This window comes from Pempheris klunzingeri, chromosome 3 (genome assembly GCF_042242105.1).
Source record: "Pempheris klunzingeri isolate RE-2024b chromosome 3, fPemKlu1.hap1, whole genome shotgun sequence".
Taxonomy (NCBI): Eukaryota; Metazoa; Chordata; class Actinopteri; order Acropomatiformes; family Pempheridae; genus Pempheris; species Pempheris klunzingeri.
In genome coordinates, this window is record NC_092014.1 from 22,594,324 (window position 1) to 22,617,378 (window position 23,055).

At 43.6% G+C, this 23,055-nt stretch overlaps 1 protein-coding gene across 1 annotated transcript in view; it reads left to right on the top strand.

Annotated features, from left to right (window-relative positions):
• The window catches only part of LOC139198576 (xylosyltransferase 1-like), an 81,456-nt gene extending 58,626 nt beyond the window's left edge, over positions 1–22,830 (top strand). Inside the window, exons 5-11 of the mRNA XM_070827466.1 lie at positions 1,732–1,812; positions 3,089–3,305; positions 3,683–3,859; positions 7,560–7,825; positions 13,622–13,820; positions 19,035–19,368; positions 22,508–22,830. Coding sequence (XP_070683567.1) covers positions 1,732–1,812; positions 3,089–3,305; positions 3,683–3,859; positions 7,560–7,825; positions 13,622–13,820; positions 19,035–19,368; positions 22,508–22,830 — 1,597 coding nt within the window. The remainder of the gene's footprint in view (positions 1–1,731; positions 1,813–3,088; positions 3,306–3,682; positions 3,860–7,559; positions 7,826–13,621; positions 13,821–19,034; positions 19,369–22,507) is intronic.
• Positions 22,831–23,055: the final 225 nt, after the last annotated feature.

A 23,055-nucleotide genomic window follows, 5' to 3' on the forward strand; every position in this document is an offset into this window, starting at 1 on the left:
TTTAGAGCCCTTGTTATAAAAAGGCACATTATTAATGAAACAGTAAGACTGTGGAAGTGAAAAAGTGGCATAATGATTCAGTTTAATTGGCTATGATATTGAAAAGGTGCACATTTTTGTAGATGTCAGGTGTGTGTGTTCTGTGGGCGTGTGTGTGTGTGTGTGTTACTGTAATGTGTGTGTGTGTGTGTGTGTGTGTGTGTTACTGTAATGTGTGCGTGTGAATACCACTGTGAGACAGAGCAGCCACAGGGCTGACAGTAAGCAAACTAGACCCAGTGGACGGGGTGACCACTCAGGTGGCAAATCTGGAGCTTGACATGAATTCCCCTCGCTCTGTGTGTGCGTGTCTGCGTGCCTGCAAGCGTTTGTGTGTCTCTGTGCATGTACATTGTATTGTTAGTGTGCATACGAGCAGATACACAGTGTATGTGTGCGTGTGGGAAGTAGAGACAGAGAAGACTGCATGTGTCTGTACAGCACATCATCAGTTAGGCTTTATGGCTGAGGACCTCCTAAGATAAGCCCCCCAGGCTGTGAAATTGCTCCTTCAAGAGAAAATGACATTAATATGCGCTTGTCCCTCCCCCCACTGATCCTTGAGCTTTTTACCAGGGCCTCGCTGCTCTTTTAGAAAGGCAAGCCAAGCCATCATGAAAGGCTCCACCACAGATGAAATGTTAGAGTCATTGACTGGGGCATAGCCCACAGAGCAAAGCTTTTAGCCTGTCTGGCCTGTATATGAGGAAGTAGACTGCTCTACAATGTAAGAACAGCATGAAGTCATTCATCAAAATCATGGATAGCACAATCTTTTGTATAATCCTAAATAGTTTTAACAGCTTTAAGGCACTGAGGGACTGACACTGAGAGCAGCCAAAGTGTCTAATTGATCAGTAAAGCCCCTGAAAACTTGGTTCATAAGTATTCATAAGTCCCCTTCCACTAAAAAATGTGTTTGGCTTATTGCTATTTTACTTGGATGTTTCACTGTGCAGAATGATTTGTGTGCAGAGTTTGTTTTCACAAGCGTCTGCTTCAGTGGAAGAGCTTCTGTGTGTACACCTTTGACCTCAGTTTAACACGTGTAGTACCACCATGATTTGTGACATCACAGCTAGTTTGGTGCCAATCATAGGTGTGGAGTGGTGTGGAAACATGAGAATGACTTTACAGTGAATGTGTCTTTACAGTGACTGCGTGTATCTCATAGTTAACTACTACAATAATCATTGTAGCTTATAGATTATGGATTTTTCATCGAGTAACGAGGAGTAGATGTAATTTTAAAATTCATTTCATTTAACTGTTATAATAAGACCAAATATTTATTCTAAGCAGAGTGTTTTATGTGTCTTAAAACATGTCTGGAGAGGATCTTTAAATATGACTAAATAAGCAGCAATCAAGTTCAGAGGAATGTTATGTCAGTCATATAGGTATAGAAAGCGGTACAGACAATGGATGGATATTAGTCATACAACAAGAGATGGCTAAACAATTAACACCAGGACACATGTTTAGGATTAGGAACCGGACAGACTTTTTTTTTTAATCTAAGGAAATGTTTTTTAGAGCAACCAGTGACAGATGGATCAATTTGCATAACTTTCCTCCAAAACTCACAGTGTACCTACAGCATGTGCTGTACTGCAAAATGAATGTTCCACTTCCAGCTAGGTCTCACCATATGTTTCACAGTCAAAAGTAAGTCATTTTCTTCCATTTCAGGACCAATAACCAGCTGGTGGCCTTCCTGTCCAAATACAGAGACATGAACTTCATCAAGTCCCATGGCAGGGACAACGCCAGGTGAGATGCAAATTTTACTCCGACCTCTCTCTTACCCTCTAGCCAGCTCTCTGTGATTGTCTCTCTTACTCTCTCACAGCAGCACCTTTGCGCAGAGACAGTCCTCCCAGCACATCATGGTCACTGAATCATTATGCAATTAGCTTCCATCTGTGGTTTCATTAATTAACCTTCTTGGTGGGGTGAGCTAGCGGGGTCGCTGCCAGATTGCCCTTCTCTGCCGCCGCCACCCTGCCACCCCCTACTTTCTGCCTCATCACACTTCAGTGACATAGCAGTCATCACCCGACACAGTGGGCAAGAGTGCCCCCCAAAAAGATGCTAAATTAAAAAAAAAAAAAGGCCCACTATGGATGCATGAGTCAGCGTGACTCAGCTGTACCTTTGTATTTGCTGTCACGATATTTTATTCAAAGCTGTTTGATAAGAGTGAAGAGAGTGAAGCTGATTTTAACTGTGTAATAACACCAATAATGAGCTTGCTAATCTACTATCAAATGTGCATGTGTGGATGCCTGAAACAAATAGAGATGCTTGGGAAAAAGTCACAAGGTCAATACCTCAGCAGTCTTTGAGAGAACAGGAGGAGCTGAATTTGACTCCTTCCATCTGACACTCGATATGTTCACAGGAGTAACATCATCCATTATGCATGCAGGGTGTCACTCTTATTACTGCTGATAAAAGTGTGTAGTGACAAGTGCGAATGACACATTTATCACGTCACTTAAGGCCAAGGATAGAAGACAGTACAACAATGATACAAAAGAAAGTAATTTTTGGATGTATTGTTATTAACTATTGTTAGAAAGTAACAGCAATTATTTTTCAAAATTTAGTCAACTCTTGTAGCGGTTGTATTTAGTCCTGCCTGAACTCTTTTTTAGCTTGTGTCTTTGGATTTGAATCAATTTTTACAAAAACAGAAAAAAGCAGATTTCTTTTAGATGGAGCAGGTCCAGATTTTCACCCTGATTTTATTGCAAGCGCTCAAAAGTTGCGGTTTCCTGCCGAAGGGGGATAATGTGCATTGAAGTTTGCAGTCAACAAGAGCCTCTTCTGTTTAAACAGGAGACTTTGGAGAAAATATAAATGAGCTGCTCATTATTCACAAGTGTCCCTTTAAGATTTCATGTTTTTATATAAGTGGTATTTTAAAGCCTGGATTTTTGTGCCATATAATTTCACAAAAATCTTACCGCTCACTGTGCTGTATTGTAATTGTAATCAGTAGTGAGTGGTACAGTATAACCATATCTTTGTGTGTGTTCACCAGGTTTATCCGTAAGCAAGGTCTGGATCGTCTGTTCTTTGAGTGTGACACCCACATGTGGAGGCTGGGAGACCGTAAAATCCCAGAAGGCATTTCGGTGGACGGAGGGTCCGACTGGTTCCTTCTCAACCGCATGTTCGTTGAGTATGTCATCAATTCCAAGGATGATCTGGTCACCAACATGAAGCGCTTCTACGCCTACACCCTGCTGCCTGCCGAGGTAACACACACACACAGACACCGCATTCACGCGTTCAAGTGTTTCTCAACCCCTGACAGGCATGTAAACACTGCTTTGTACACTGCGTCGCTTATAGAAACAGCATACACTGTTCTCTTTTCATCGCAGTGAAGGCGAGATGTAAAGGCTGACTTTCCAACCGTATACAAGGATTGGATGAGAACTGAATGATCTCTGTGGGGAAATTGGATTTTTATCATGAGCTACTGTGAATCTCCGTTCTCTGCTGCTACTCTATTTCGTCCCTCTCAGTGAATTGAACGGTGTAAAAAATAAAAGGTACACAATTTTCTAATTTTGTGTCTCTGTCTCTTCTTCCCCCCCCCCCCCATCCATCTCTATTTTTCAATACCCAGTCGTTCTTCCACACGGTGCTGGAGAACAGCGCCCTCTGTGAGAGCATGGTGGACAACAACCTGCGCATCACCAACTGGAACCGTAAACTGGGCTGTAAGTGCCAGTACAAGCACATCGTCGACTGGTGTGGATGCTCCCCTAATGACTTCAAACCTGCAGACTTCCACCGCTTCCAGGTAATAATGACACACAATACGAATGTGGAGAGAATCACTCAGCTGGGCCCCAGCAAGTCTGGGCATGTATTCATCTAACTCCAAAGAACGACGTAGGAATATTTTGGACTCTGAAATTTTGATATCTAAGTAGGTATGGTGTTTGCTCATATGTTGCATAATATTAGGGCAAAATCCCTAAACTTATGGCGCAGGTTGATTATTTCTTTGGAATATTTTTGGCTGGCGGCAAGAAAGTCATCATATGAAAATAGCTCTAGGCAAACATGCCAGCCAGGAATGATTGGACTGCAATTGCCAATGAAACCTTAATCTCCAGACTATAATATAATACTGGAAAATGTGCTCTATATATATGTGCCTATAGGATGAAACCTGTCATTCAAAGACATTGTTCCCACACAAGTATTGCGTTTCCCATAGCAACCCACTCTTTTAGCAGGAAACTATATCAGTATATAAAAGATCCATAAGAAGAATGCTGAAAGAGCAAAAAAAAAAAAGACACCTTTATTCCTATAGACAGTGAAATACAGGAGGAAGCTTTCAAAGTAGCTCTCATGATTAATCACATTTATGTTCACAGCAGGCATAACCAATCGGACACACGTTTCTATCCTACATCTGCCATATTGTTCATTCTTATCTCCGGTAGCTGTTAATGCATGACTACAAGAGCAAGTAGCCCCTAAAAAGAAAGCTTGACTACAGCAGCGAGACACTACTGCAGATAGACATATCACAAAACAGCATATAATAAGGAAAATCTAGTATGCAAAAAAGGGTGGCGTAATGTCCAATATTATGAATCAAAATCTAAGTTTAAGAACATTTTCAAGGCAAAATAAATGCCATCAATAGGTTTTATTCTTAGAGCTGTGAGGTACTTTATAGTTTTATCTCTCAATTAAATCCAAAAAATCCAGCTCAATAAACAGAGGCCCTGGACTGCTCTCCTGATAAAAAGCCAGATCGTCGAGCAGATGTCCATCAGAGACACCAGACAAACCTGCAAAGATACAATAATCAAAGGAAAATAAATGCATAACTTTCAGTGAACGTTTGCTGCGCACACACCCCGGTATGTCATGGGAAATCAGCAGCAGTCACTCACTAAATTCTCTGCCCTCAAGGTCTGTCCTCCCAACCTCGATACCCAGCCTGTTCCCACAGCTTTCACAATCAATACGTGCAAAATTATGTCTCGATTAGTATGACCCTGAACGGGGGAAAAAATGAATAGTAATTAGATCCTCTTTGCCTTGAGTATGAGCGGCAGGAGAGAGTTAGTTAGCTTTTCAAAATGAAAGTGAATGAGTGGCAGCGACTCCAGGACCCCAGAGAAAGTCAGTATCGCAGTTTGACTTTTAATGTGCTCCTAAAAAGTAGGAGCGGCAGTACAAAGTGAAAACGCTCTTCCACAGTTAAATATCACTTCAAGTCATATCCTTTCAGTGCTGTGACTCACTTCATCTCCCCTGTCCTTCACATACCAGTCAAAGCCGTCGCACTGACCTCACTTCTCTCCTCGCCAGACCGTCTGTCTCGCCTCAGTCTCTGGCAACTCAGTGGCAACACATTACCACAGATCCTTGGCACTGCCGCTGGGCCCGGTTGGCACCCTGGTATCAGTTAAGTCCAACCCTGGGAACAAAGCAGCCAGCCAGCCCCCGGTATTAATAGGACTTAATATCCCATTGAGCACATGATTCGAGTTTCCCTTTGAACCACAGAATTGGGGAAGATACAGACAAGCAAAGTAGGCTTTAATTTGGTTTGCAGATGAGAAGAATAATTCAAGGTACGACTGTCGAGTTTCTCACACAGTGATTTTGGAGTGCGCTCACCATGGGAGGGGGGATTCTGCAGAGGGAGAGTCGGGGATGTGCCTTTTGTCTCAGCGCGTCATTGTTTAGTGATGTGCTTCAGAATGATGTGCATTTGGGAAGTGTGCTAGGGAGGCAGGCTCGGACAGGTTGGTGAATTCACTTGACTGCAGTGAGGGCATGTCAGAATGCACAAAGTCTGGGAATGTGTAAAAAGAAGAAGAAGAAAAAAAATCCCCGCCCCCCTTCGTGTGTTTGATATCTGACCATTGAATCATCCGCTGCCATGTGAAGCAGCACCAACATCCCACAGTCATGAGAAAATGAGAAAAAGCTGAAGTGTGCCGCAGCTTGATTAGGTCTCCTGTGTTTCTTTAAAGCAGGTAGCACCGAGGTGTTTGGTGCTGGGTAACCATTGGTAAATAGTTTTGTGTCTGGGACTGAGAAGATGTCTTTGTGTGTAAGCCAAGCTGTGGAGGCGGCAGATTTCATGATGCACCATCAACCACACAAGCAACAGTGCGGCAGGGACAGAGAGGGTGAGAAAGGCATGGGTGGAGTGGAGGAGGCCAAACAGAGCGAAAAATACAAAGAACTGTTGAGAAAAGAAGTGATGAATGGATGAAAAATCATACAGCTGGTGCATCGAGTTACATGCAGATGGTTATGAGGTATCACTTTGTGACTCCACAGACATGTAAGGCATCTTATCTTTCTTAGTCAAGTAACTTTAGCCACTAACGTTGACTATAATTCATGTAATGAAGCTGTCTGACACAGATGCCCTGAGTGACTTGCAGCTCCAGGAATGCACTCAAAATCCTTTCATCAATAGTTGCATTGTGATGCGATTAACTTTTTTAAGACTTCTCTTGGTGGGTAATTTATTTTCTCCTCAGTTTCTCCTTAACCTTCCCTGTTCCTCCTTTGACACCCTGCCCTGCATCTGAGATAGCAATCACAAGTCCAAGTCAATAAAGGTTTTTCTTAAGTAGGCTATTGTGTTCAAAAAATATAGCTGTAGTACAGTATGCTTTCAGGGGTAAGACAGGGTGTTTAAGATGGTCAGTGCCCTTATTAATTCAGATATCACAGTGGGTGTGTTTTTTAAGTGGAATAATGGCTGGTGACCTCTAAAAACAAAGTAATGCTTACTTGCGAGCCTTTGGCACTGGTTGCATATGTCTACCAGTTGGAGCAAGTTGTTCTCTATTGTTTCCTTTAGAGTCTTGAGGAAGCACGTTTATGCAGTACTTTACAAAAAATTGCAAAAAAAAAAAAAAAAAAGATGACTTTGTATACTAGAAATGTTCTGCTTTCCTTTTTTCTTGAAGGGGAATTGAACCAATTTTACACATCAAAGTCTGTTTACAGGTCTTGCAGGGTACTAACTTACTTATTATGTGAAAAGCGGTATAAAGCTTTTTGTGGCTCCAGACGAAGCAGCATGAAGTCTGGTAAATTGCCTTAAGTCATGTCAGTGTGGAGTTAGAAAGAAGTTAGTTTACCAGTTAGTTTACTTACTCCGAATTTCTGACTAAACTGAAGGTGTTTGAGTTGCATTATGGGTAATATAGGTGCCAGATTTTGAGAGTGAGTGAAAGAGAGAGCCTGGGGAGAGAGTAATTTAATGAACACAATAATTAATTCACATATCCACACAGAAAGCATTTGCCTCCTTTTTATCTGCTATCGTCTACCACCTCCATTCTCCCTTCTCTCTGCCCACACGTCACTTCCACACACATCTAACGCATCACATTTGTTCCCCTGCCATCCTGGCACACCACCACTTCCTAATCTCCTTTTTTCTTCTCTTTATCTCATCCCTCCCTGCTTTGCTTTTATGCTCCCCTTCCCCCTCCCGTCTGCAGCAAACGGTGCGGCCCACCTTCTTTGCCAGGAAGTTTGAAGCCAGTGTGAACCAGGAGATAGTGAACCAGCTGGACGCCTACCTGTTTGGACCGTTTCCCCAGGGAACGCAGAGCCTAAACTCATACTGGGAGAACATGTACGACGAGCCAGATGGCGTGGCCAGCCTGTCGGACACGCAGCTCACGTACTACCACTCCTTCTCGCGCCTGGGCCTGGCCAGAGCTGCCACATCACTGCAGGGAAACCCAGAGGATCACAGCTGCCGGTTAGTCTTGTAAAACACATGCACATTCACCCATGCAAATACACCATCATCATCATCATCATCATCATCATCATCGGACACCTGCACCTATGTCCGCAGGTGCACTCCAGTTTGTTTTTACGCTCAAAAACCAGCCACGCCCTTGTTAGCACAACAAACCACAGATATAGAAAAATGTTTTGTGTGCCTGTCGGTGCATCGCATGTCATGGAAATAGGATAACAATGAATAGTTCCAATCAGCAGCTGGGAACTCTGGGTAATGCTATTCATTTCGTAACATGATATGAAACTCGGTCCATTTGTTGCAGAGATAATGAGGACATAGAGGTCATAGCATTGGAAGCTGTCCCTTCAGGTCACTGTATTATTAGTGCAACTGTGTGATATCCAGTGCTGTATACATACAGTGTGTGATTAAAATGAAAAGGGAAAACTACACTATGGTATGGCATATTTAATGGCCAAATGGAACATTTCAGCTCCACGTACTTCAGTAAGGGTTTTCAACAGCATATGTTTTCAGTAGCATCTGGTGTAGGAGCAGTTAGGGTGAGTTTTCCTTTAGTTTGTTTGCATAGCAACGAAACCTCGACGCAAAGTGATTCAACTGAATATGCTGATTCCAAACAGAAAGCAACAAAGAGGTATAAATCGCTAATTTGTGTGCGCCTGACAGAAAGCCCCATGCATCTCATAAAAAGCATCTTACCTCGAAACAAAAGATAAAGCAAACACCTACAATAGCAGCAAACCTTGACATAGCATCCTTATGTTCATCTTAATGACATCCACAAACTCTGAGATGACTTTTTCCCCACATGAGAGAGGATAACAGAAGCTAAATGGAGCACAGCATGAAGGGAAGCAGTTGTTTTAACAACGTATGGAGACACACTGTGATTAGATCTGTTGCAGTCATCCAAGCTGCCATTTCATATCGTTCCTCTGAGGAAAGTGTTAAAAATCATCAGGTGAACTGGCTGATTGCATATTCAAGTGCAGCGCCACTTGGTGTTGTAGAGGAAATGTAGGTGGCACGCCAAGCAGATCGCCGCGTGTCAGCTGAGATGGTTTTCTCTGCTCAAGTCTGGACTCCAGTACAGCAGGGCATCCAGTGGCAACACCACCCCCCGGCTGCATTGTGGGTGTTCTGTAAACTTTCTATCGGCTACAGCTGTTTCTACTCACACACTGCATCTGCTAAAAGAGAGCGCAAGAGCAGACAGAGGAAAGGGTAGTTACATGCATATAATGTGTGTGTGTGTATGCGTGTGTCTTTGCATGTATAACGGGGTGGGGGGGGGTCTCCAAAAGTCTGTCATTGCCAGGAAATTAGCCTTTGAGAAAAAAGTATTTCAGACAAACAAGCAAACCTCAGTCTTAAACACTTACATGTAAAAGCAGCTTTAGATAGCAGAGAGGTCAAAGGTCAAACAGCAGTAAGAGCACACTGCTGTAAATGTTTGCGTCTGCGTCTAGGCTAAGTTTTGTGTGCATGCAAGTGTTTATGAAAGCATCTGAAGAATGATCACGTTGATGATTCTGTGTATACGTGTGTAAGTCTTGCTTCCTATTAACATATACACGCAAACTGAAGCTTCACCTTATGTATATGAGTGTATGTGAGTGAGTGATGTTGTATATGAAACAAATGCCCTCAGATTGAAGTTAGTATGAGTATGTGTGAGTTGTATTAAGACTGCAAGTCAGGATGAAGTGTGTGAGATGTCTTAATGGTGTTTTTACATAGCTGAGTGCAAATTCTTTCATTGCATTTATTTGGGATGGAGCTACTTTAATGCAGATGAGATGGTGGGTTCATAATACAAACACTAATTTAGGTGGCACCTTTCTGAAATCACCACTAGCACACAACTAAAATAACCTGCTACATATATTTCCACAGTACATGAGAGAATTGAACAGGTAAGCTTACCCAACATTAGGCCCAGCCTGTGCCTCTCATGTATTAACATTACACTGAAGTCACATGGCTAAGCGGCTGATTTTCTGAAAAGTAATCCAGGTGACTTTTGAAAAGCCCAGAAGAATGTTTAAGATCACTTACTATTGTTGTGTTCTCTGTCTCTCTGTCTTTTAACCACCTGGATTGAAAACATTCTGTCCTCACAATAGCAAAGCTTTTTGACCCGTTTGCAAAGTTACCTCTGGTTTCAACACAAAGATGAGAGATCTCTGCTCGACTGGTGCAACATGAACCAGAACTTTAATACAAAGTAATGCATTAAAGGAGTATGTTGTGCTCATTTTCAGGTTCGCACTTGTATTTGGTGGTCACACTAGAATATATCTATGCAGTATGTTGTAATGTTGAAAAAACACATTACTTCCTCATACTGTACGTACTGCTCTTTCCAGCCTCTTTTGTAACGCTCTGTTTTTACTTCCTGCCTCATTAAGGGCCCACCCCCAGAAAACCCCAGTCTGCTCTGATTGGTCAGCTCAGCATCAGCTCTACCATGTCCAGAGCACAGTCTCTGCTCTTTAGGGGAGCCACATTAGTTGAACACCAAGTTCAACAGACTGACCTTGTAATTTAACAGCAAAGCAAGACAAAACACGTTAAAGCGTCCAACTCCCAAGTCTGAAGTCGGATCACGGACAGTCGATGTTAATTCATCATTGACACTGACATTTCCAATCACAAGTTCGACCAAATTAAAGTTTATCCTCAGGTCTTCACCTTCTCAGACGGAGGGTGGACATGAAGACAGATGTGAGTTTTTGCAGCCAACAAGCCAAGTTTACATGCTTTGTTCGTTCCCTCGACATCTTATTACCAGAGCAAGTGTTAGCCACGTAGCAACAGTGGACAGTGAGGCGTTGTTAAGCACGGGGCTCAGAGACAGGGTGGACCCAAAAGCACGACGTGAGAGCTCACAGACAGTTTTAACAAGCTTTTATTTCACAAGAAACTTACAGGACAAGATACTTACTACACTAAACAAATATAGGCCTACTTACTACAAACACTGACTTGGCATAAACTATGGCTTGGTTCAGTGCGATAAGGACCTATGACGCTTGGACAAGGGAGACCGGACAATATATACACATGGTAATGGGGAACAGGTGGAGACAATCAGGGCGGGGCCGACAATCACACTGGCGAGAAAACACACAAGGGCAGGAAGTCAAACAGCCTGAAACGAGAGGAAAGTTTAGGGTTTCAAAATAAAACAGGAAGTGAGAGACAAGACTAGGCACAAGTGAACACCGTCAACTTAACAGATACGACGAGACATGACAGGCGTATTCAGGTTTTCAGCGGGACCATCAGCCTGCTTAAGGGCTGGAGGAGGCCACAGTCAGCAGATCCCTGCGTGTGACAGGGATCAAAGGGTCAAATCTAAATGGAACGTTTTGACACACATTTACTGAAAGATGGAGCTGGAGAAAAAGAGAGAGGATGATCTTTTCTCATAGTTTCTGGACACACCGACTTTATAAATGCATAATATGTCCCCTTTAATGTGTCAACTAAGGCTAGCTGAAATAGGAAATACAGTCACAAGAAACAGATTAAAAACATTTTTGTCTTCAAACAGACAGAATAGTTTTTGATTTAGATGGCTAGAAGAGCATTCTGGAAATACAATTTTATTTAAATGACAGTGTGGATTTTTCAAATATAATCAGCATGTGTTAAGCTCTGTGACTTAAATGTAATGCTAACCCAACATATCCATGTTACGTTGTGTAACATATGCTGTCGTATAATATTGCAGTCTACATTATCAAAGTCTTAATAGGTTGTCATAATTTAAAGCCACTGTCAGACAGCTGCACCAGTCCTGTCTGGTCCTTGATGCGTCCTGTCATGAATTAATCACTGCAGCATTACTGGGTAGAAGCCATGCATAATACACTATTTTCTCATAATTCTTGGTGTAATACACAGACAGAAAAGCATTTCTAATAATATTTGGTGTTTTGCAAGATAAGTATATTCTGCAAACATACCTCCAATGAGCTATAGTGACTAACGGCTGCAGTGATGCATTGTTCAGATCAAGCCGAACAAAAAGGAGAAAAAAAAAGTAAAACAAGCTTCATGATTCTGAATTAATCCAACCACTCTCCTAATATTGGTATACACCAGTGTGTGTGGCATGACGTGTTTAATGATCTGGTATTTTACTGATCAAGCCAGGTAATCAAAGTTTTGCACTGAAGTCTAAACTAAGTCCCATCAGATGAGTCCTCACTTTGGCAACTTAATGTCTCACTGGAGTCCTGGTGTGAAGTCTCAAGCATGACCACATATGGTGTGTGTGTGGCCACATATTTTGCATGCATGTAAAACTCAGATGTGCTACCAACAGATGGATGGTTCGGCCTCAGTGTGAGACTGGAGTAAAAGAGAGGAAAAGGCCACAGAGAGGGATTTGGCTCTTTTAGCAGCCCGCTGTGACTCAATTGGAGAGACTGTGGAGTAAAAGCCTGAATAGAGCTTCTGTGCAGGCAACGCCCCGACCCCTTCTCGCTGCCTCTCACACTGGCAGCCACGTCTCTTTTGGGAAAGGCAGAGCGAGGGGCGAACGAAAGCCAGGGGGACGAGGACAGAAGGGGAGAAGAGGAGAGGAGCAAAGGCAGAGAAAGGGAGAAAGGGAGCAGGAGAAGAGCAGCAGGGAGTGTGCACTGCTATCCTTGTGGGTGTAAATATTTGCTGTTCTGCTTGTCAGGGTAGCATTTACCGGGACGGGTTGACTCCTGGTCCTTTAGTGGAATACTGATGAGGCCATGGGCACTGGGGAGCAGGCAAGGGGGGGGTGCAGTGTGTTTGTGTTTGTGTGTGTGTGCAAAAGAGGAGGAATAAAGACGAATTCAAGGAAGCAGAAGAGATGAAGGATGAGAAATCTGGGCGAGAAGGAGTCAGGACGTGTGCAGAGAGCAGCTGTGGAGTGTTCCCCAGCAGTGCCCACCCTGGCCCCTTTTTGTTTTTCCAGAAGTCACTCGGGCTGGCTGCCCCGAGGGCCGGCCCTCTGCCACAAATGAAGGAACACACAAACAAACAACAGACTAATCAGAGGGGCAAGACCTTCATTCGGCTTCAGCTGACTGGATGACCCAGTTCAACTTTGTTCAGCAGAAGTGTAATGTATTTAGCTGGATTGTCCGTGTGTGTTCAGGACTCTGACTAATCTGAATCTGCTGCCAATACAGCCCATGACTCTTCTTCAATTTTCTGCAGCCAGCAGAACGATGTGGTCTCGACCGTCACATGTCTTCTTTAACCATCCCTTTCACTTCACAAGCAGAGCACATGCTGAAGCAGCCAGCACATAAAACCATAATTAACAAAAGAGAAGTTGTGTGTTATTTTCTTAGAAGTTCTCAATGGTATTTGTGCTTAAATACTGCTGTTCACTAGTCCATTACTTATCTTTGATATACTTTAATAGTGCCAGCATGAAAATAGGTCAAAACCCCAGTTACATAGCACAGCAACAAACAAGCAATGCCTAATGGGAATTTCAGCATGGTCGACACATGTCTCTGACCAATTGGTTTTCTGTTAAAGGTCATTAAATTAATGTCCACGATGTCACACAGTCACACAGCACATTGTTTCACCACTAATCTTCACTGTGAGCATATATCAGCGTCCGGCCGCATTAGCATGTCCAAGGCTGGATCCTTGCAGACGTTATCCGGATGGATCTAGATATTCTCCTCCTCTTACACTGTTGGCCCTGAAAAGCGGCGCAGCAGGTAGGTCAGCAGGTATCAGGTTCGCTAATGGATTCTCACTCTCTCCGTGCTCTGCCAGGTACTTCCCCATGGGCCACCCGGTGTCAGTGCATCTCTACTTCCAGTCAGACCAGTTCCAGGGCTACCTGGTCAAGCACCATGCCACCAATCTGGCAACTAGTAAGCTGGAGACCATGGAGACCTGGGTGGCGCCCAAGAAGAACTTCAAGCTCACCACCCCTCCCAGCAGCACATTCAGCAGGTTGCAGTTCGCAGAGGTGAGTCAGCACTTTGGCTTATGTGGCGTAGCACTTACTTTTAATTTGCATTTAAGTCACTTGTTTGGCATGAGTCACTAAACAGTCAGCCATTGCCAAAGTCAGGAAATGAGTTCCATCAAACCCCTAAGCACCACACAGTTTTTCCTACGTGGTGTGTATAATTAGAGGTGAGATATACAGCTCATTGCCATGGCAACCTTACAGTCATCGCTTTGGCGACCTTGCCAAGACTTATAGCAGCACATCTCCACACAATTAAGCTGGTGCCTGTAATGGCCTTGTAAAATGTAAATTGATTGAATTCATCCAAGTTTATAGGGATGACTGCTTCATGTGCTGCTTATTTGTTTTTTCTAATAGAACGTCTTCTCACCTTCACACTGGAATGCCTCTCTTGATTGTCTTGTTATGTTAATCTGTGTTTCTGTTTACCACAACGCCTGTTTAGGACACAGCAGCTATGCTATGATGTGACAGCCACAGAGTGCCTTTTTAAAAGGACGAAATTAACTGAGTGAATGTAAATTGACCTTTTTGTCTGGTTTATCTCGCACAGCTTTGTGGGAGGCAGAAATGCTAACAATTTGTTTGCTTTGTTTGTGCCTGTGGACCACACTCACACACCCAGACACACCTTGACCCAGTCTGACCCCCTCCAGGAGTCTCTAAGTGAACTCAAAGGGATCCAACCGGCCGGTGGCCACATCAGCTCGCTCTCCCTGTTTGTGTGTGTAGCCTATGAAACCATGAGTGACAGGGAAGTGATGTGAGCGGTGGCTTTATCTGAATGCTCAGCCTGAGAAAGCGTTCACTGTCTGGCACGGCGCAGTGGCTGTCAGTCAGTCAGTTTGTCCATCTGTCATTCAAAATGCGAGCAGAAAGAGCTTAAATAAGATGGCGTGGCGTGGCGGCAGTAGCTCTGTGCTTTTTGTCAACTTAGCAGATATGACCCATTATGCTAACGCTATACGCTGGAGTTTGCTAGATAAACCATATGGTTGGCTTAACAATGTGTTCCCTGTCCTCCTGTAGATAGAAAGGAAGACAGATATGTCTTTCTTTTCACTCCTCTGCTGCCGCCTCCCTGCTGCCTTTATAGGCCTTTTTACAGCATGATTTAGTGTGGGACCACTTACAGCCCACACTGTTAAAATTAGTATTTCACCTCAAGACAGACTTGACATTGAGAAGTATATTTCCCTTTGTTGGATAAATCTTTTACTGTAGAATGACTGACTTTGACTGTTGGTTTGGTTCTTGTTCCACCACAATGCATATATACATACATATTGTGGTATAGCAGATACGGGGGAAACAAAATATCAGCAACACATTGCAATGTAGGTGTAACAAACATTCACCTGACACAGTCTAGAAAATGTAACATTATCAGCTTCAGAAAGGTGTTACAGTGTTATTGTATTGGATACTGTAAGGTGTCATTGTAAATGTGTCCAACCTTTGTGAAATGTGCAAAAAAGCTGAGCATCAATGTGTTTCATCATCATACGTGACGCATGTGACACTTTGATGTCTTCTTCCAAACCTAAACGAGAGAGTGATTTGGAGCGCAGACAGTTTCAGGGTTGTTTTTTTTTTTTTGTTTTTTTTATGTGGATGTTCAGTTGAATATGTCTGCTTTCTGTTTCATCTGTAAGGAGAAAGTTGCCGCTTGGAAAACAATCTCCAAGCAATGAAAGATGTCTTGCTCAGCTTTAGAGTGCACATTTATTGTGGGGGGAAAAATAAACACTGGGGTTTTTTGAGAGCTCATGTGCCTGAAGTACATAGCAGACTACAGACTTACGGAAAACATGGTAACTAGTTATCGCATTTTTAATAAACGGACATTATGCGAAATACACTTTGCTTCCTTGCAGAGAGTTTGGTGAGAAAATGAATATCACTCCCAAGTTGCTCAGTAAATATGGGGCTTCACACAGCACGAAGCCTGTACAACAGAAAATGTCCTGTTTTCTGCTCTCCACCCTCCCTTCGTCATACATCTCTCCACAATGTATCTTTATTAGCGAGCATCCAGCCATCTTACCCATAATCCCTCAGTAGTGTAAACAGTGTCTCAGGGGAGTCCTCTGGTGCTGCTGGTGAACACCTGTGTTTGATTACCCCCTCAAAAAAGTGCCACTAATAAGCCTCTGAACAGAGCCTCGAGGGGCATACATGCCCCGTGGTTTTAAGCAGGGCCAGATGTAGACTGGGACAGTCCACGCCGCCGCCTGATCACATTGGCCTGTCTTATTTAATGGAGGTGTTAGCGTGTGGGCGCCAGCAAGCCGGTGATGAGGAGAAAAGGTTCACAGGGTTGCCAGGTCAGAGGGAAGAAATGGAACAGAGGTGGATTATGAGATGAGAGCATTTTATGTTTTCTATTAAATCAGGTAGGGGAATGAGCAGAGAGATGAAACAAGTTATATGGGTGATCAACATGAATGATGAGGCATACGTGGAGGAAAATACAATGTGTAATGTATGAGTCATAATCATGTAACTGGTGATAAACAGGCTTCAAGAGAGGTAGGCGTAATTGGAAAAAAAAAAAAAGGGGGTGTAGAGGTCACAGTGAGGATGCCAGATCAGCATTAGTTCCACAAAAGCATGTTCCTCTAAGTACAGCTGTAAGTGAAAGAAGGTCATAAGCCTCCGACTTGGTGACCAGTCATGAGACTTGATTGGGCGCTGGTCTTAAGCCAAAGCTTATTGATGGGGTAGAAGCAGCAAGGGACAGGTTGAGTGTGGAGGTCATCATGAGCTATAGGCTGAGGCTGAAATGGGCCAGAAGTTAATCCCAGTTTGACCCACTTTCATACTGGAAGAAAGAATTTCTTGCTACTTGTGGCTTCGACTGTTACCTGCAGATGCACCTGGAACGGAGTCACCAAGAGTGCGATGTTTCTAACAGAAAACAGTAACTGCAATATTTAAAGCGCTAAACTTTGTGAATGTAGTCACACTTGTTTCCGCAAACTTTCAGCCAGTGTGGGAACAGTGGCGTGTATTTGTGTGGGCACAAGGACCTTAAGTACTTTCCATAAAAATACAATAGGTCAATGTGTAGTGCAGTACTATGTATTTTGCACTTTTTTTTGTATGAATTGCCTTCTTCTGCTCAGTATTTCTGTGGTAACCAGGGTATGGATTGAGCTTGGGTCACGAGGCAGACAGCCAGTCAACAAGTTGTATGTGCTCCTAACCTGTGTGTACAGGATGCACCGTGTGTGTGTGTGTGTGTCTGTGTGTGTGTGTGCTGGTGCAGAGAGGCTGCCCACTCGTCTGGCCTGAAACTGCTCAAAAAAGTGGAACTTGGACTGCAGCACCAGTTGTGCATAATTTATTTTGCACTTAGTCGATGTTTGTTGCCGAATAAACTACGGGCAAGAACCAGAAGCGAGCCTCAGGGGGTCCCCTCCCACCCACAGCATGTGAATATTGTCAGAATCTCCCTCTCACAGCTCCAACTTCAGTCGGCCTCCTGGAGGCTCCCTCCCGGTGGATTACAGAGAGATTCCTCTGTCAATACTTCCTTCATTTCTTTCTGGGGTTTTTGAACGAGAGTGCTGCCAATCAATCGGGGATGTAGCCTGTGCCAGCGAGACGGCCTTGAATAAAGTAATGAGCTACAGAGGTGCCAGACAAGAGAGTTGATTAGTAATTTAAAGAGAAAAGAACCAAGGTCCAAGGGGCAGAAATGGCAGAGGTCAGTCCAATAATTGAGATGATAGTGAGGTGTCTTTTACGGATGGCCAAGACACACACGCGCTGTCTCATTTATGCAAGTAATGTCTATTTATACTGAACATCGCAGTCTCAACTCTCAAAGGATGTAATACAGAGCCAGTTCCAGTCAGCCATTGATCGTCCAGCAGGGTGAAGCTGTGTTAATCAGCTACCATTGTAAGGATGAGTGCTTCCTAAAGCCGCCATCCCTCTCACATTTCTGCCAACACCCCAGACATATTTCACTGTCAGCGCATGTATGTGTGCGCGTGTGTGTGTTGCTTCCCTCTCTATCACCTCATCTCCCCCATCAATCTTCATCTCTCTGTCTCTCATTTTGCATACCGCACGGTTTTGCAATCTCTGCGTTCCAACACACACAGATCACACCTCTTCAGTTACTGTCTTGAAGCAGTGAAGACATTACAGGCAATTAGCCGTACTTATGTATTCTTCCCGTCCTTGTAATTTGCTATTTCATCTCTTTTTTTTCATCTTTTTCTTCCACTGACGAATCCTAAATTTAAAGGACAAAACCTTCAAGTCTCAGTTCAATCAAACAAACAAATCTGCACATGTGTAGGCTGAATGTTATCTTACAGGATGTTATTATCTTAAACTGGCTCATTGTTGCAGAGGGCTGGCATTTAGTCCCATGCTCTCCAGCCAGAGACATCGTATATGTCATAATTCACAGAAGATATACTTGACTTGACTCGATTTTTTTATATTCAGTTTATTGTCTCAAAATGTTTCCATGGATGTTTGCTTCCTAGACTAGCTTTTTCTGTGTCTGCATATAATGTCAGTTTGTATAGCGTCTTCCTCTGTCTGGGTTTTTCTCACTCATGTCAAGTTGTAATCCTCTGCACTGTAGTTTCTGTTTAGGAAAAATACTGCTCACACTGGATGCTGCTGCTCATTGCCTCCCCTCTCTCTCGCTATCTCTCTGAAATGTGTTCAGAGAGCAAACAGGGATGCATCTGATCTTCACCCCAAGGGGATATGGTTGGGGTCTAGTAATACGACTTCCCTCAGCCTGCCTCTCATATTCCTCATCAAAGATATACTCGGGCATACAGTGCCAGCAACTGTAGACAAATAGTCTCAAAACGTGAAGGACGAAACAATCAGGCCTGTCAGCTTCTGCATATTATGACATTATGTAACGGCTGCGTGGAGGGCCGGGCTAGAGTATGGTGCTGTCTGATGAAAAATGCATGCTGAAGATTATTTCCCATGATAATTCAGTGCAGATATCGGTTATGTTAGCGGTATGGTCAAAAAGTGATGCACGCACAGAGTGTGTATCTTATTTATGATCTCTGTGAGCTATACGCAGCAGGGATGAATTTATACACTCTCATCTCTTGTGGCTTTTGCTTGTCTTTCTTCTTACCCTTATTCTGTCACTCACTCACTTGCCTTCCTGTTTTTTCTCCCATTCATTTCCTCACTCTCTTTTCCCATTGTCAGATTGGCACGGAGTGGGATGCCAAAGAGCGCATGTTCCGAAACTTCGGCGGCCTGATGGGCCCCATGGATGAGACGGTGGGCATGCAGAAGTGGGCCAAGGGTCCCAATGTCACCGTCACAGTCGTGTGGATCGACCCCACCAATGTCATCGCAGCCACCTACGACATTCTGATCGACGCCACCGCCGAGTTCACACACTACCGCCCACCACTCAACCAGCCCCTACGGCCTGGAGTGTGGAGCGTGCGCATTCTGCACCACTGGAGCCCCGTGGCTGAGATGCGCTTCCTCATCGCCCCGCTGGCCTATAACAAGCGTCAGCCCATACGACAAGGTGAGCAAGAGACTCCTCTGATTGTCAGGAAGCTGGATTACTAGTTTACCCTCAGCATGTCCGAGGGTAATATAGTACTTCACATTGCATTTATCTGACTGTTAAAGTTACTAGTGACTCCATGGATTAAGAATTTACATAGTCCACATGCTGCAAGTAATGTTTATTCTACTGAGATCTATGATAAGCTGAGAAAGTTCTATTTTCTCAAAACGTGAACGAAAAGTGAGAAACAGCAGCTGAGATCATTTCTATTTAATATAATAGATCATTTGCATGAATTTTACTGAAAAAGGTTCTTAAGAATATTACTTCAGAAATAATCTCACTAAGACTGGAAGATTTTTTTCATATATCATTTCAAGAAAAATAAGACGTTTAGGGCTCAGCAGCTAACTAATCACTATTTAGTAAGGTTTTTTTTGTTTGTTTGTTTTTTCAGTGTGAAACATAATATGATCGTTTATGATCAATTAACTCCACCTTACATTGAAAGGCTGATTAAGGGTGAATGCATAGCTAATTAAAATCCAATAATATAATTTATGAAATCATTATTTTACCTTTGATACTTTCTCACTTTCCATTTTTACATAAGTAAAATATCGAATTCAGAAGTTTTAACGTAATGGAGTATTTGTTCAGTATAATATTGTTACTTACATAGTTCCTCCACCACTGAGTGTATCTGATATTTTGCTCAGCATTAACTTTCAATCCACAACAGTCTGAGGACAAACTGAGTGTTATTGCAGAGTGGAGGCCACAACATGGTAATTAGGTAAAGATACTTAAATGAATGATGGACAGGCTCATGTTAGCTTTGAAACACACCAGTTGCCCTTATTTATCTATAATAGATCAGCGGTATGTTGGACGGACAGATTCTTTTTGCATTTTCAGTATTTTCACCAACGTAGTGTCACAGAGTAACATTGCATTCACTGTGAAGTAATGATTTCTATTTTAAGGGCTCTAAAATGTCTGCAGACACACACACACACACACACACACACACACACACACACACACACACACACAAACAGAGCCTTGTATTTGCAGTGATGCCCTTTCTAATCAAGCCTCTGGGCCACAGCAGACCCTGGTTGTTTGTCATCAAGTCACCCTTAATAACCCAGCGAGCAGCTCATACACACTAAACAGAGTGTTAAACAACGGCGCACTTAGCCCTCCAAAAACAATGACACAATTAAATCAATCAGCCAGCCTGGATAAGGGGCAAGACTGCATTGTTGTAGAACGTAAGCAGCCACTTTGCTCTGACTGTCACATGAGAGTTGAGGCGCTAGCTTCAGCATAATCGTGCCTTTCACCGTTTAATAATCTCACTGAGCCGTTTTAATGATGAAGGAAAAACAACAAATAAAGTTACAGCTTTTGTCATTGACCTGAGTCTCAGTGGGGCTATGGGGGGGGTCTGTTGTGCTACAGTGTGAGTAAAATATTCATCTCTGGTTTAACACTGTTAGGTTCATTTGCATTAAGCCATTATGCCCTTGTTTCCTGATAATGTATGGGAGGAGAAATGTGGAGAAATGGTACTAATTTAACTGTGTCACCCCAAATACAGTCCTCTGTTTATAAGATTAGTAGTGTTAGATAGGTTGTTGCCAGTTTATTAGGTACAAGTACTGATTCATTCAAAGCAATACAAGTCAATACAATACAATACAAATTCCAATGAATCATCACCTCACCAGTTTAGACAAAACCTGACCACCATAATCTTCAACAAGGTAAAAGGTATTGCAGGAAGAGGTGGAAGAACTCTCTCTCTCTCTCTCTCTTGCTCTTTACTACACTTTTTTAATATTTAAGGTATATATTTATACATGATTTGAGAGTATAGCATAAGTGAAAATGTAGGCCTGTGTTACTCCTACTTAAAGCACGACAACATAACCCATATTCAGTTCAGTAGGAAAATTCCTGCTACAGCCTCTGTTGTTGTGTTATGACCAAGAGCTTATGTTAGCAAACTTAAAATAGATTTTGCTGTGTAACTGACAACATTAAGTTAGTGTGTGTGTGTGTGTGTGTGTGTGTGTGTGTGTGTGTGTCTCTGTATGGGGGGTACATACTCACCTGTCTGTTAGGACTGAAACGTGCGAATGCTTGTGTGTCTGCATCGCCGAGTTGTATTAATCACACACAGAAGCACATACATACACACGTGTGGGACTTCTAGTAAATAATCACAGAACTGTATGTACTTGCGTCTTGTCCTCTGTGACCCTTTTCATCCTCAGTGTGTGTGTGTGTGTGTGAGTGTGTGTGTGTGAGAGAGAGAGAGAGAGAGCAAGTGTGTGTTATAATGTGTGCTTTCGTCTTAGCTGTTCCATCCACCGCCTTTAATTTACTGCCGTGTCTGGCACCAGGTTTCCCTCCTACATGCAGTGCCAGTAAAACTTTATGACGTGGCCTTCTACCCGCTCTGGCAGCAGCAGACACGCACACGCACACGCACACACAACTACAACACAACACAAAACTTTACAGAGATGCATGACTTCATAACACACTCTCACACACAAAGCTGGCTGGCATAAGTTGGACATCTCTTTGCCTGGTGGAGCACCTCATGTCTGCCTCGTCTTTCCGTCACCAGTGCATGAAAAGCGCTGATGTCAGCTCAGCCATGCTTAGAAAGGATGGCAAGCGCCCTAGTTAGAGGACCAGTGAGGAATTTACAGCTTCACTGGAGCTCAGGGTGGAGAAAATGTTTTAAGTTGTGTCTACATTTTCTGTCCTCTTGCCGGGTTTGACCGTCATGGGAAGAAAGAATGAGGGCGCGTCTGAGTATTTCTGACCGTTTCCAGAAAGTCAGCATTGCAGTGGCTTGACTCACCACATCAAAGAATGGATTCAAGTCCAGTTGTAAAAATCAATCCAAAGAAATTAGCAACCAGTTTAAGCTTTTCAGATAATAATGAAGCAAATCACGTTCTCTGCTTTGATATTTTACCATTCGTGTCTCCCTTTTTCCTTTTCTCCCTCTCCCTTCAACTCTCTCCCCCTCTACAATCTCCTCTCTCTGTCTGACCACTGATTATCAACTCCTCACACATCATCTGTCTCCTTCTCTGTTCTCTCTCTCTTCCTTCCCACGTTTCTCCAGAGGATACTCTGAAGCTCCACAACGGGCCAGTGAAGAACAGCTACATGGAGCAGAGTTTCCATGGCCTCAACCCGGTGCTCAACATCCCTGTCAGCCTGGGCTACGTGGAGCAGGCCAAGAGGAACGCGGCCCTGACCGGCCCAGAGCTGGAGCGCTGGTTAGACAGCCTGGTGGGCGAGTTGTGGGAGGCGGCCGACGTCTGCGCCGTGGGCCCTACCGCCTGCCCTGTCATGCAGGCGTGCCCCAAGAACCCTTGGAGCTCCCTGAGCCCAGACCCCAAATCCCATATGGGGGCACCGCGCGCCGACGGGCGCATCAGGTAGCAGCAAGACCTCCGGCTGGACAGGAGGCCACGGCACAGGAGATTCACTGCTGGTTTTTATTTATTCAAGGGGTTTGTTGCAGGTGGGGGAAGGAAAAGTGTTCTTCCTCTGTCTCGGGAGGAGAAGGAAACAAAAGAAAAAGTGGATTTTTTGGGGAGGTTGGTGAGGGTGTCTGGACAGAAAGAAAGGAAAATGATTTTCAGATCCTCCCACGAGGTTCCTCCT